Genomic DNA, 14,147 nt, shown 5'->3' with positions numbered 1-14,147 from the left:
CTAGCTAGCTAGCTAGCTAGATGATAGATTGATAGATGATAGATAGATGACAGGTAGATAGATAAATAGAGTATAAATATTAGCCATTTTGGAAAAAACTGGTCCCACGTGTGATGGATGGATAGAAGAGAGGGGCTCACCATCAGATGCGACATAATAGTCAAACATGGTGTCGTCAGGCCCTGCTAGAGGCGGCAGGTCCAAGGCTAGCCTCTCCTGGGAGCACAGCCAGTGTTCCATGCGGCGCCGGCCATCCAGTTCCAGCACTGCCCCGACGCTCCACATTAGGGAGAAGACGTAGAGTCTCCCCAGGTGCTCCGGCGTGACCTCCCCACCTTGTTCCTGAGCACGAAAGAAACTTTTCTTTTACTTTCTTAATTCTCAAACCAAAACTTGGCTTTGACATTTTAATGAAAATAGCAAAGATCTAAAAGAGATAACAGTTTTCCCCCAAAACAAGAATGAGGGAAAGATGAATAAAACTGGAGAACAAATGCAGAACTGATCTCTGGGAATACCAAACTGGTCTCCAAAATAAATTTTGAATGCTTGTTAGACGACTGAGAACCTGCCCCTAATCCACAAATCTGTGGTTTGCTTTGTGGAAAAAAACAAACAAAAAAAAAGAAATGAAAGAAAAACACAAAATATGCAGTGTCCATGTTTGAAACCTCCCCACTTCCCCATGGTTCTAAGAATCATGTTCAAATATCACAGACCCTGCACAGTATGGCTCAGCTAAAAGGAGAGAGAGTTCTAGAAAGTTAAGTGATTTACCTTGGAAGGGATCAGGCCTTGAAGCATGTTGATGCTTTGCATAATCACAAAGGCCTCCAGCATCTCCATCTGGTGCTCTAAGTTCTGAATACTGAAGTGATACAGGTCTGGAAATGACTTGGTGTACAGCTGATGAAGAATTTCAGCTTCTTGAGGCGAACGTTTTTTAAGAAAACCCTGTTGGTTTGCAGATGAATGCATTAATTGAATTTATTAGCACACCAGAAAAATGGCCATTTTTGGACAAAAGTTTTCTAAATACCGGTTAACAATAATAATAATAATATCTAATGATTATACTGCACTTCTGATGTACCAGACCTTGATATAAATTCTTTCATGTATTATCTCATTTAATGTTCAAAACAACTCTGTGAGGTAGGAATTGTTATTATCCTTTTACAGATGAGGAAACTAAGGCCCAAGGAGTTTAAGCAACATGACCAGGATCCCACAGCTGGTAGATGTCAAAATTCAAACCCAGAGTCTGATTCCAACATCCCTACATTCAGTTACTACACTACACATAAGCTCAGGTCTTGAAGCAAGATGGAGGGAAAAGTCTTCGGCTCTTGATTAAAATATGCTAGGAGAAAATGAGGAGGCATATATATGGAAATAACTTAGAAAAAGAAAAAGGAATAAATGATGAAAAAAGGAAATCCATCCCCAGATTTTTCAAAATAGGAAACAAAGGTTTATCACAATTTTATTTCTTCTAATTTAATGAATAACCAGTGTAGAAAAAATATCAAAGAATACTCAGGAAAATGGGGAATTTAGTCATTTGGAAACCCAATCTTAGGAAACTACATGTGATTCATAACAAAATATCACTTAACACAATATTTTCTTCAGGTGAGGAAAGTTCCCTTGGCATCAAGAGATCAGGTCATTCTTAGAGATTCTGAACAGAAGCAATAAAATGTTGATTCTCAATCATCCATCATTTCATGAATTCAACGTGATTGCACAGCAACAAAAACGAAACATAGCACTTTCAAGTTGATGGTGCTATGTTATCAGCGTGGCTCACAGAGGCTCGTGGATTCCCATGAACACAACTTCCCCATTGGTCTGCCCTCTAGTAGTTCTCTCAGAGCTGCCCTGCCCTGCTCTAAACACCTCCAGTCTTGTGAGTCTTGCTTCTTGCTAACCATTTGTAAGCAAGTTAGCGCCAATGTAAAGGCCTTATTCAGCCTCAACATGGACAGATATAATAGAAGCTCATTTCGTAAATAGCAAACTGTAAATATTCATTAGCTAATAGTGTAAAAGTATTGTTTAAAAGCCTTTGTGAATTTAAAGTATTTGGGGGAAAATCACAAATTCATTTTCACTTGGAGTTTGCTGCATCTGTGGTTACGAAGGCTGAATCCATTGTGGTACTTTAAAAAAAAAAAATTTTAAAAACAATAACTCCTGCACCTTCCTCCTCAGATTCTAAATTGATAGACTGAGGTATGACACAGTCATCTGTATTTTTTTTCTTTTTTTTTTTGCGGTACGCGGTCCTCTCACTGTTGTGGCCTCTCCTGTTGCGGTGCACAGGCTCCAGACATGCAGGCTCAGCGGCCATGGCTCACGGGCCCAGCCGCTCCGCGGCATGTGGGATCTTCCCGGACCGGGGCACGAACCCGTGTCCCCTGAATCAGCAGGCGGACTCCCAACCACTGCACCACCAGGGAAGCCCATTCATCTGTATTTTAAAGAACTGTCATTGGTGATTATTCTTGCAAAGTCAGGGTTGAGAACTCTTGCTCTGTATTCTTCTTAAAGGATGGATAATTTAACTGTGAAATCTGAAATCTTCAGAAGCATTTTCAATGACATATCCAACTGTACTTCAGTATCATTTTGCTTTAAAATCCCCTCCTTCTTCACATCTTCATCTACTTGATTTAAAATATGAATTCATAAGTTTTCAATCAAAATTATCTCCGAAAAACTTATGTAAGTGAAAATAATAATTTGACCAACAATGTCAAGAAAGATTTTACAGGTGGTTTGTCTAATAAGCATTCTGCCTTATAATATTTATTTAGTAAAACATCTAAGTATGCAAGGCATTCAATTATAATCTTATGATAATCAACATACTCTAACATACATTGGTAGTAATAAAATAATATACCTTACCATGAATTGAAAAGATATTATCTGAAATATTATTTTCAAGTGCGAACTTAAAACTAACGTTATGACTATTGAATCTCATAAAAATTCTTTATATGAATTTTAACAAATTGTCTTCTTCGAGTTAATATTCTAAGACAGTTGTGTTCATGGGAATCCACGAGCAACTGAATGAGTACCTTTTTAAAATATCATGAATCTCCAAAGTGATACAATTAAATTTTCCTTATTCACTCACAGTTTGGTGGGATTGTTTTTGTTAATATTTATTTATTTATTTGGCTGCACTGGGTCTTAGTTGTGGCATGCGGGCTCTTAGTTGAGGCATATGGGATCTAGTTCCCTGACCAGGGATCGAACCTGGGCCCCCTGAATTGAGAGCTCAGAGTCTTAACCACTGGACCACCAGAGAAGTCCCTAGTGGGATTATTGATTCACCTAGGCCTTACAATTATTCCCCAGCCCACAGGGTGTAATTCACAGGTCTAAAATTATTAGAACTGAAGAACCCTGAGCACTGAAGAAACCGGTAAGGGACAACCTGGGCTGAAGGTCCCAGAGCATTCAAGGATCTTCCACAAACATCAGCATTAAAATGCAATTACACCAACAGGTCTGCAGAAAAATCAGCGCACACTCTAAAAGAATGCTAAAGGATCTGTTTCCCTCTTTAATTATACCAAAAAAAAAAAAAAAAAAAAAAGATTCCAATCATACCTCAAGAATAGGACTCCAATCAAGGACAGAAGAACTCATGAAAACCATCCCATTTCTTGAGACAGTAGCAGGCGAAGCATTGTCGATGTTATGAGGTTCGAAAACAATCTTGCAGTTTGGAGCCATGGGAATCCGATCACCATTGGCAAGGGTTAGAGTTTTGTTATCATCCAAAATGGAATTCAGATTTTCAATCCAGATGGCATCTACTGGCCCATCAAGAACTATCCAGATATGGTCCCCTAGAACATCCCGCCAAGGGCAGGGAGAAAAGCATAGACACACATATACGCATATATACATAACTACTATGCTTGAAGAAGTGCTATAATTTGATGTAATTTTCATTAATTTTTTAAATAAAGCTTTGATCTAAATGATTATCATATTTTGTCACACAGGACTCTTCCTGTTCTTTATATAGCACTGTTTAAAGCCCCTAATCAAGAAAAAGTCATTAGTTCATTGAACAGATATTCCTTGAGCACCTTCTCTGTATCAGCACAGTTCAAGGGATATTGTGATAAAAAAGACAACATCCTGCCTTCACAGAGCTGACTTTCTAAGGGGTAGACATGACAATCAAACCAATATGCAAAGAAATATATAAGAAAAATTCAGCAGGATAAGAGGGTGAGGCATTTTAGATAAGGTGGTCAATGAAGTACTTCTGGAGGAGAATGAAGTGATGTAAAGATCTAGAGCTAGAATTTTTCAGGCAGTGGAAACAGTAGTTGCAAAGATCCTGAAGTGGGTACAAGCTTAGGGTGATCATGTTCCAGGAACAGCAGGAAGTCAAACCTGGTTAGAAAGAGGAAGGGAAGGGGGAAAGGGATGTGAGTGATGTCAGAAAGGCAGAACCACGGAATCCATTCTGGTCTGCACATGTTTAGTCTGAGATGTCCAACAGACAGCCCATAGAGCTGTTGAGTTGGGAATTCAAGGGCTAGAGATTAAAATGTAGAAGACATCAGCTTAGAGATGGCATTGAGAACCATGGCCTGGGTAAGTTTCTTCTAGATCATAAGTATAGATTGAGACAAGAGGTCTGAGGACACAAGCACTTCAACGTTTAGCCTTCTGGTAGCGTCTCCTCCACTGCTTCCTCCCTCTGGCTGAGCTCTCAGTGAAACAGAGGTAGGAGGCGAGTCAGCCAGTAAGGTATCCCTGAAGGCAAATGGTGGAAGAGTTTCAAGAATAAGTGAGATTGGGCTTCCCTGGTAGCGCAGTGGTTGAGAGTCCACCTGCCGATGCAGGGGACACGGGTTCGTGCCCCGGTCCAGGAAGATCCCACATGCCATGGAGCAGCTGGGCCCGTGAGCCATGGCCGCTGAGCCTGCGCATCCGGAGCCTGTGCTCCGCAACGGGAGAGGCCACAACAGTGAGAGGCCCGCGTACCGCAAAAAAAAAAGAATAAGAGTGATTAACTGTGCCAGATGCTACTGAGAGCAGGGTTATACTGAGAATCGATAGAATGTCCAACAGAAACACCCTTGTAAATTTAGGTATTCAGTTTAATAGTTACTCTTAATTTCTTAACCACTAGTTACTCTTACTTACCAACACCATGACCAAGTTTGCAGTTCTAATTTTTTATCTCTAATTTAACAACTGTGGAATCTTCTAAGTCAAATCAAATGCTATGAAATTCCTAATCGTGCTCATTCAACTAGCAGTTTAAGTAAAATGATGATCTGATCACCAGAGTCCCTGTGAAAGAAAAAGTATATGTTGCCTTTTCTAGAAAGGACTTAAGAAAAACCTCTCTAAGCACCTATTCTTTAAGGTAACATTTGGTTACTGGATCTGTGTTTACACAGGATTACTAGAACAAATGACACAAAATTTTATTTTATTCCCGTATAACAACAGCAATTTCTAATATGAGCACACTTAGAAATGAAGCGCTTTCTTTTCTCTTTTAACAATCGGTGTTGGGTTGATCAGCCACATTCTCCTCAAAGAGAACGTCAGTGGTGCCACTTAAACGTTTTTCAACAGAACACTGTTGTCCGAAGTGTGGACTTGTGAAGTAAGCCAAATGTCTTGTCCTCCTCCTATATTCTTATTTGTCCCTGAAATTGCTTGCACTGTGCTTTTCTCTTACTTATTCAGGAGTGAGAGGAGAATTGCTATCACCTCTTCCATCTGCAGCTTATTTTCTGGGACAGTGGGCTCAAGTCCCTAAGCAAGAGAATATCCAGAGTGAACCAGTAGCCCTTAAGGAGTGTGTTTAAACAAAAAACAAAACACCCGTATACATCTAAAAGAGAATAATTTGTTAGACTTCATTTTTTGATACACACAATTTTCTTTCCAAAGAGGCCCATTTCCTCCTGTGATTTATAGGAAATCGGTTTTCTAAAAATAGGCCATACTTAAACAAGAGTACCACTTTTTAACTCTTCAGTGAAAACAGTGATGATGAAATCACTTGAATACAGTACTATCAATGTTCCTTAACAGCTTTCTCTAACTATTTTATCCTAAGTTTTCAAAGGAATACAGAAATATTTTTTTCAAAAGGAAAATAATTCCCTTGTAAACAAAAACAAAAGGGGGGCGGTGTTTTAAATACACTAACCAGTCATTTCAGTATTTCAACATTCACAAATATCATACTGATTTATGAGTTCTTGGTCTAGGATAAGATATAATATGGAGACTACAGTTGTTTTACTAATTTTAAATAGCCGCAAAGGATGTTATTTAGAAGTACATGTCAAAAATTATACTTGTAATTCATCTTCTACCTTTCTTAGCCCTCAATGTTTTCCTCCAAAGAGTAGAAAATATCCCATCGGTCCAATCATTTGTTGCCACGTCAAGCCGACCAAACATCTGTGGAGCCGTAATCGCTTTGGGATTCATCCTCATTTCCCGGTGTGGTTTTCCACAATCTATACCAAGTAAATACAAATCTTAAACAACTCCCATGTAGAATGAGCCATCATTAGGCAACATTGCACCAATTTGCAGTGTACTGTCAGCAGGTGTTCAAAACATGAAAAAATGCAAAAATTACATTGAAAATACATGTCTACTGCATTTCAAGTTATCATAATTACCCTCATTATATTTTATTGACTAAAGCACTTTTTATCTTCTGGAAAAGAAAATTGCATGTTACATAAGGGGGAAAATGCTACCATGCTGGAAGTGATGAAGGAATTAATGTAGGATGGAAGTTCTTCAAATTTTCACAGCTCAAAACTCTTTTGGTTTATGGCGTATTAGATTAACTCTTATAACTGAAATGTCACTTAAAGACACCTGATTCTCTCCATTAATAGCTTTGATTTGCTGAGATATGGTCTTACTTCATTTGGAAAAAATCAGCTAAACTGTTACAAAAATCAAGGATTTTTCTTCTGTGGTCAGCTCAGAAAAGGTATTCAAATCTTTCAAACCCTAAAACTATTCTTAAATAAGATGGATTCGTACATAGGGGACGGTAGTTACTAAGTAAAAAACTGAAGAATAAGATTTAAAGTATATTATATGTGGAATCTAAAAAAATGGTGCAGAAGAACTTATTTACAAAACAGAAATAGACTCACAGACATAGAAAACAAAACTTATGGCTATCAAATGGGAAAGGGTGGGGAGGGATAAGTTAAGATTTTGGGATTAAAATATACACACTACTATATGTAAAATAGATAATCAGCAAGGACCTACTGTATAGCACAGGGAACTCTGCTCAATATTCTGTAATAACCTAAATGGGAAAAGAACTTGAAAAAGAATAGATACATGTATATGTATTAACTGAATCACTTCGCTGTACACCCGAAACTAATACAATATAGTAAATCAACTGTATTTCAATTTTAAAAGTTTAAAGATGTTAAAGTATAAAATCATAAAAATAGAGGCTAAAATATTACATACTGTGTGAAAGATTGACCAAACACAGGCACACATACATAGATAGTACACTGGAAAAGGTGTTACATTAAAACCTATCTAGAAAATTAGAGAATAGTTCTCTTTTCTCCAAAATCACAAAAAGAATCAGGGTGATTATTTAACAATATTTTACAGTGCTGAAAATTCAACTTAGTCACAGTTCAGCTTTTTCAATACATGATACCCGTAAGACTGGCAACGTTTTTTTAAAAATCTAATCACACTTTCCAAAAGGCCAGCAACCTCTTCAATGTATCATAGGTGAAAACTGGACTTGGTCTGTTGCCCATACAAGAGAAACTATCAAAAATTATTTCATTATGGTTGTAGGTAGAATTATATCATTTTCATTTAAAATATGATACCATAACATTTTTATAAGAGCACTCTAAGGGAAAAAAAAAAAAGGTTGACTTTTTAAATGTTGGTTAAACTAATTCCTCTTAACTCTTCTCCTAGGCATTTCTTGACTGTCCCGATCACTCCACCTTCACGGACTCTGCCCCAGAGTAAGCACCCTTTTCTTGCTGTCACCTTCTTAGGACCTCCATATGGAAGTTCCCAGACAGCCCCTCCTGTCCCAGTCTATTCTCTACGTGGCCACCAGATGGCCTTCTACACACAGGGCTAATCACACCACTCCCCAGCTCTATGGCTTCCCATCACCCACAGGATAAAATCTTGGTATTTATTATGACTTACAAAGCTTCTCATGCCATGCCCTCTGTACTAATTTGAATTCCCCCTGGAAGCCAAGCCTGAGACAAAGACATGGGGACTGAGAGTCTGGATTCTAAGGGAAAGAGAGAGTGAGACAAGAAAGGAGAGAGAGCCAATAAAGGGCTCATTGGTGAGCTGGTCACAGATGGAGTGTCCCTCTAAAAGACAGGAGGTGGGACATCTCCCTTCCACTCTTTCCCTCATTGGTTAAGGGTATGGCTGCCTCAGGAGCATTAATTCTCACCCAACCCCTTCTTCCAGGCTGAGCCAGTTCTCTAGCTTCAAGGAAAGTCATAAGGCTGAAAAACCGGGAGACACCGCTGGCATTTGGGGGAGAAACTCTCCAACAGTTGCATCTGTAGCAGGGGAGGGCCAAAGGGATGCGGCCCTGGGCACCAATAGCATCTGCTATACCTCCTCATCTCCCCCACTCCCACAAATTAGATTTCATCCATGCCAGAGAGCTTCTCCAGGCATTTCAAGCTCTCGTCAGTCCCTCCTACCTGCTCAGCCTCTTCTTTCTGCTAAGAATGCCTTTTATCCATCTGCTATTCAACCCGCAAACCTCAGATGAAGTAGCACCTGCTCTGTAAGCCTTTCTAGAATTCCTTCGAAAGGTTTCTGATCTCCTTTGCCTCTGCTCACATCATAATTGTCCAAATCTTCCTCATGTCCAATCTTCCATGCTGATTTACAATTACCTTGTGCCACTACACTACACTGTAAACTCCTTAGACATGGTCATTTTTTTTCCATGCCTGCTTTCCCATTTCTAGTACAGAACCTCAAAGTACAGAACATCAAAGATATTTGATGAACAAATACGTGATGAATAAGGGAACAAATAACATACATGGGTCTTGCAGAAGTTCAACCCAAGTACTTTCTCAATCTTTTGGATAATCAAAGTTTTCAGTAAAAATCAATGTCATTTAACATAACAAATGTTTACCCTACATACCAAAACCAAGAACAGGTAATAAACAGCAAATAGGCTAATAATTTATTCATCCTTGCAAAGAACTTCTCCAAAATCAGTGATGCCATATTGATTACATCATTTAGACATATTATACACAATGTAACTCTATTGTTTAATAGTAAGTACTCATTTTGTTCAAGTCATTGTACCCAGTGCATTTGTAGTTTATTGCTAACAGAAGGCAGCTTCATAACAACAACAAAAAGTATCTTTAAGTATAATTTGAGAAGGAGAATACATCATTTTAATGCTATGTAAAAATCCCAAAGCAGAACCTTAATAGTACACATGAAAACCCATGTGGTAAGTTTTGCAGGTGTGACCTCTCAGTTTTGGTGGAGGTAGGTGCTAGCTGACAGCATAAGCCTCTCTCAGTATGAAGACCCCTGGTAGAGTCCTGAGGTACAGAATTCACTTCGTCCCATAGCTGAGGAAATTGAGACTAAATCTAATGTATGCAGGACCCTAGAATAAATACAGACCATAGTCACCAACCAATATCGATGCACTGGGTTCCATGAGCTGACTGGAAAGCCAGCCGGCAGCTTTTCCTTGTGGGACAATGTATGATGCATTTCTAACAGCCAAAGTTCTGTGAAATTTTGGAACTGCCATCGCTAAGGGCTGTGAATACTTTTAAGAAGGAAGTCGTCAACGTCTAATCAGAACCAGAGAATACAAGAATAATCATGAAAAAGGTAATGCCCATTGTCCTTAGATAACTTTAGGTTAGGGACTTAGATGTAAAACTTAGGGACATCTGGAAAATGAATACGTTTATTTCACTTCACAAGAAAAATATCTGATTCTGGGTGGGAAATTAGTTTATAATTAGGGTGATTTTTCAATACATAGAATTTAAGAGTTGGGATTAGAATTATAATTATATTTATTGAGAGGTAGCATCTTGGGTTAAGTCATAAGTGGCAAATGGTATGGTTTACTGGGAAAATTCTGGCTTTTTCATTAATGGGACCTGACCTTAATTTTGAGTCTCATCATTTACCATCTTTTTGACACTGAATATTTCTGAAGTTAAATTTGACTTTTTTGTACAAAATGGGGATAACAATAGCCACATCTCAAGATCATTTTGAAAAACTAAATGGTATAACATATGTAAAACATATAGCACAGTCCATAAAATCACTTTAAAAAAATGTTTTTCCTGAAGCATTATTCAGAAAACCCAAGATATGGAAACAACCTATGTGTCTACCAATGGATGAATGATTAAAGAAGATGTGGTATGCATACACAATGGAATGTTATTCATCCATGAAAAATAAGGACATCCTGCCATTTGTGAAAACATGGAGGGACCTTGAGGACATTATGCTAAGTGAAATAAGTCAGACAGAGAAAGACAAATACTGTATGATATCACTTATATGTGGAATCTAAAAATGTCAAACTCAGAGAAACAGACTGTAGAACGGTCCAGGTCACCAGGGATTGGAGGTGAGGGAAATGGGGAGATATTGGAAAAGGGTACAAACTTCCAGTTATAAGATTAACAAATCTGAGGATCTAATGTACAGCACGGTGATTATAGCTAATAATACTGTATCATATACTTGAATATTTCTACGAACGTAGATCTTAAATGCTCTCATCACAAAAAAGAAATGGTTATTATGGTGATTATGGTGATAATAATTTTGCAACATATAAATGTATCAAATCAACACACTGTACATCTTAAACTTGCACATGTTATGTGTCCGAATGATATTCGTATACAATAAAGCTGGAAAAAAACGTTTTTTCTTCTCTGTCCATTAATGTACTGTGTTATCTCTAAAATCTACCCAATAGTCAAAAAAGCAGCATTCCCTCCTATAAATATATGCTAACATACATCTACATTTGTGTCCCTCTTGGGGCATTCATATGTATCACAACAGTTTAAATGTGTCTCCAGATTGACTGCCCCCTTACCTGCCATGGCGTTCATCAAGGTGTGGATGCAGGTGGTTTTCCCTGCTCCACTAGGCCCCAGGGTCATCATTCCATGCCGCACTCTCTGTGTTTCAAACAGCTGGATGACTTTCAGCTTCCAAGGAGGATGGTTGATTAAACCAGCTTCTTCAACCTGAAAACATAACAAACCGCCCACATTGGGCCACATGAACAGATATCTGGACTTATCATTGTGCTCAAAGTAAGTATAGACATGGAGCGAGGTTAGAGAAATGGGGAATTATTGTTAATGCATATGAAGTTTCAGTTGGGAAAGATGAAAAAAGTTCTGAAGACAGACAGTGGTGAGGTTTGCACAATACTATGAATATACTTAATGCCACTGAACTGTACACTTAAAAACCAGTTAAAATGGTGCATTTTATGTCATGTGTTTTACCACAATGAAATATATATACTTTTGGCTGCACCGCAGGGCTTGTGGGATCTTAGTGCCCCAACCAGGGATGGAACCCGGGTCCATGGCACTGAAAGCCCAAGTCTTAACCACTGGACTGCCAGGGAATTCCCAGTAAAATATATATTGCATAAAAAATATATATACACAGGCAAAAGCAGGCTGAACATAATCAAAATGATATCCCAGGCAAACAAGAAACACCTAGAGTTGACTTTGGGAATTAAATACACTTATATTAACATTGTATTGAATGTATGTATTAGGAGCAACTTAAGAATAAAGGCTCAAATATCAAAATGTGTTTTAAATGTTTAATTTAAAAGATGATATTTAATTTAAAAGATAATTTCAAGCATACCAGGTTGACTGATATTCCATATCAATGTCAAGCCATCTTTATAAATCTTCTGGATAGTTTTTATCTATCAAACACATGTATGGAAGCTATGCTGCCAAACGCTATTCTAAGTTTAATCTTCTACGAGATTAGTACTATTGGTGTCTTCATTTTATAGGTAAGGAAACTGGGGCACAAAGAGACTAAGCAATTTTTCCAAGATTATTAGTTGTTAAGTTATAGAGTAGGGATTGGAACCCAAGAAATTCATCCTATGGTCCATGCTCTTAACCATCATGCTATGCTTAAATTCACTATAAATGATGCTCTTATTTTTACTTAAATAATTTTGGATAATAATCGTGTATCATTTTGTGCTATGTATTTTCTCTTCAGATTTTTCATATGCTCTAAATTATTAATGTAAGTCACTTTATAAATTAGTTTATACTTAGCTTTTTAGGCAATGCTACAATTAATTTGGCCACGTGATGAAGAAGCCATTTGCAAAATGAATTATCACTTTTACCTGATTAGGAAATTAAGATCTTTATATACTGCTATTTAAAGGGGAAATGGCCATAAAATATTACCATATTGATTTTTATTACAAATATCTTCAAAGAATTGAAATGTATTTTATAAATATGAGCTAATCACCATGTCTATAAAATTTTTTTTTAAAAACTCTTTTTCATAGGAAAGGAAGTTGAGGCACAAGGTTTTCATGATTCATTTCCATTCCTAGGAAGACTATGAAAAGTTAAAGCTGCACCAAGTATCATGGGAAATCCAGACACCTAATTATACACTTAACATGATGGATCCCCCCCAGAGCCCAAGGAAGAAATCACAAGTGATCTTGGGCCTGGGGAAAAAGAATGACAGCTAAGGAGCCATATGAGATCACTGCAAATGACACTCAGTAGCTACAGTCCTGAGACCAAAGCAATGTGGTAAACACCAGGGCCACAGAGAGAAACAAAACCAGCATGGGCAATGCAGCCGGCCAAGCTCCACCAGCCCTGCTGACCCATCACATTTCATTGGGAATCTGGTGTGGAATGGTCTCCATCAATAATGGGGCCACTAGCACATGGCTAACTGGACCTGTAGCTGAGTGATGGTAGGAGACCCCCTGGGAGGAAAAGCTCTATCAGTGGTGAGCAACGCCTTCTCTTAAAACTGTAGTCACAGCCTCAGTGTTGTTCTCGGAACCTGTAGATTTAGGCCACAACAGCTCCACTTGATTCCCATGAAGTTCAGATGAAAGGGACACTGTACTTGATGTCCTGTGAAATATATTACCTGTCTACTAATTGCCATTTCCAGTTCAGGGTAACCGGCCTTGTCCAGAAGAATATTTGGGAAGAGATCTTCAATCAGACTCAAAAATAAGGGTTCATCCTCGTCAATCTCAGAAAGAAAATAAAGGGAGATCAGACCAAATCTTTTGGCATAAACATGGCAATATCAGATAAACTGAAGATGTCCAATACAGCCCAGATTACTTTGTCACAAACAGTAATAAATAAAATATCACCTCCACTGAAGTTGAGAAATATTTTCATCATGTTTACTAAATTAAAAATCAGTTTTTTTAAAAAGGGGTGTGGGGGGAGAAGAGAAAAAAAAAAGGAAGGAAATAGAAGGAAAGAAAATATTGCCTACATGACAACCTTTCCATAAAACCACCAGATTGGGAAGTTTACTAAATAACCTACAATTTCTCATTTAACTTAAAATAATTTTTTAAAAGGAGAATAGTGGCAAATTCATGAATTGGAATTTGGTTCATACTCTTATTTTGAAATAAAAATATATCATTCTGTCATCCCGTACATGGATCCACTGATACTGGACAACTGATTGTTCAGTCTCTACTGTGAAATCAGAGAATGTGAAATTATTACGCACTTGTAAAATTCACATACAATTTCCTTCCAAGGTCTACTTTCACCAAGGTAAAAGGGATTTTAGCTCTACAGCACAAAAATTTCAAGGTATCTGGAAATGTAAGACGTGGATTTTTAAAAATCCATTTTAATTCTATTGGAATCGACGTGTTAGACTAGAGATGAGCCACCACAAAAATTGCTCCTGAAAAAATGTAATTTAAAGTTATGCTCTATGTAATTTAAATTTATGTTATGCTCTATGTATTTATCTGATAATTAAGCATT

General features: G+C 37.8%; 1 protein-coding gene and 1 non-coding gene across 14 annotated transcripts in view; both read right to left on the bottom strand.

Annotated features, from left to right (window-relative positions):
- Positions 1 to 14,147, bottom strand: part of DNAH5 (dynein axonemal heavy chain 5) — a 262,069-nt gene that overhangs the window by 107,929 nt on the left and 139,993 nt on the right. For all 13 annotated transcript variants that reach the window (XR_004349093.1, XR_004349091.1, XR_004349092.1 and 10 more), the window contains 6 exons: positions 13,273 to 13,380; positions 11,186 to 11,339; positions 6,384 to 6,530; positions 3,631 to 3,872; positions 778 to 954; positions 141 to 342 (listed from right to left, as the gene is read on the bottom strand). Coding sequence is in view for 10 of the 13 variants with exons in the window: in XM_032625870.1 (XP_032481761.1) it covers positions 141 to 342; positions 778 to 954; positions 3,631 to 3,872; positions 6,384 to 6,530; positions 11,186 to 11,339; positions 13,273 to 13,380 (1,030 nt within the window). In the remaining 3 variants the exon portion in view is untranslated. The remainder of the gene's footprint in view (positions 1 to 140; positions 343 to 777; positions 955 to 3,630; positions 3,873 to 6,383; positions 6,531 to 11,185; positions 11,340 to 13,272; positions 13,381 to 14,147) is intronic.
- TRNAE-CUC lies at positions 3,253 to 3,325 on the bottom strand. The gene has a single exon. It is a non-coding gene; the product is annotated as a tRNA-Glu (tRNA).

Source organism: Phocoena sinus, chromosome 3 (genome assembly GCF_008692025.1).
Source record: "Phocoena sinus isolate mPhoSin1 chromosome 3, mPhoSin1.pri, whole genome shotgun sequence".
Taxonomy (NCBI): domain Eukaryota; kingdom Metazoa; phylum Chordata; class Mammalia; order Artiodactyla; family Phocoenidae; genus Phocoena; species Phocoena sinus.
Note: the sequence above shows the minus strand (reverse complement) of the source record. Positions and strands in the feature narration are given on the sequence as shown.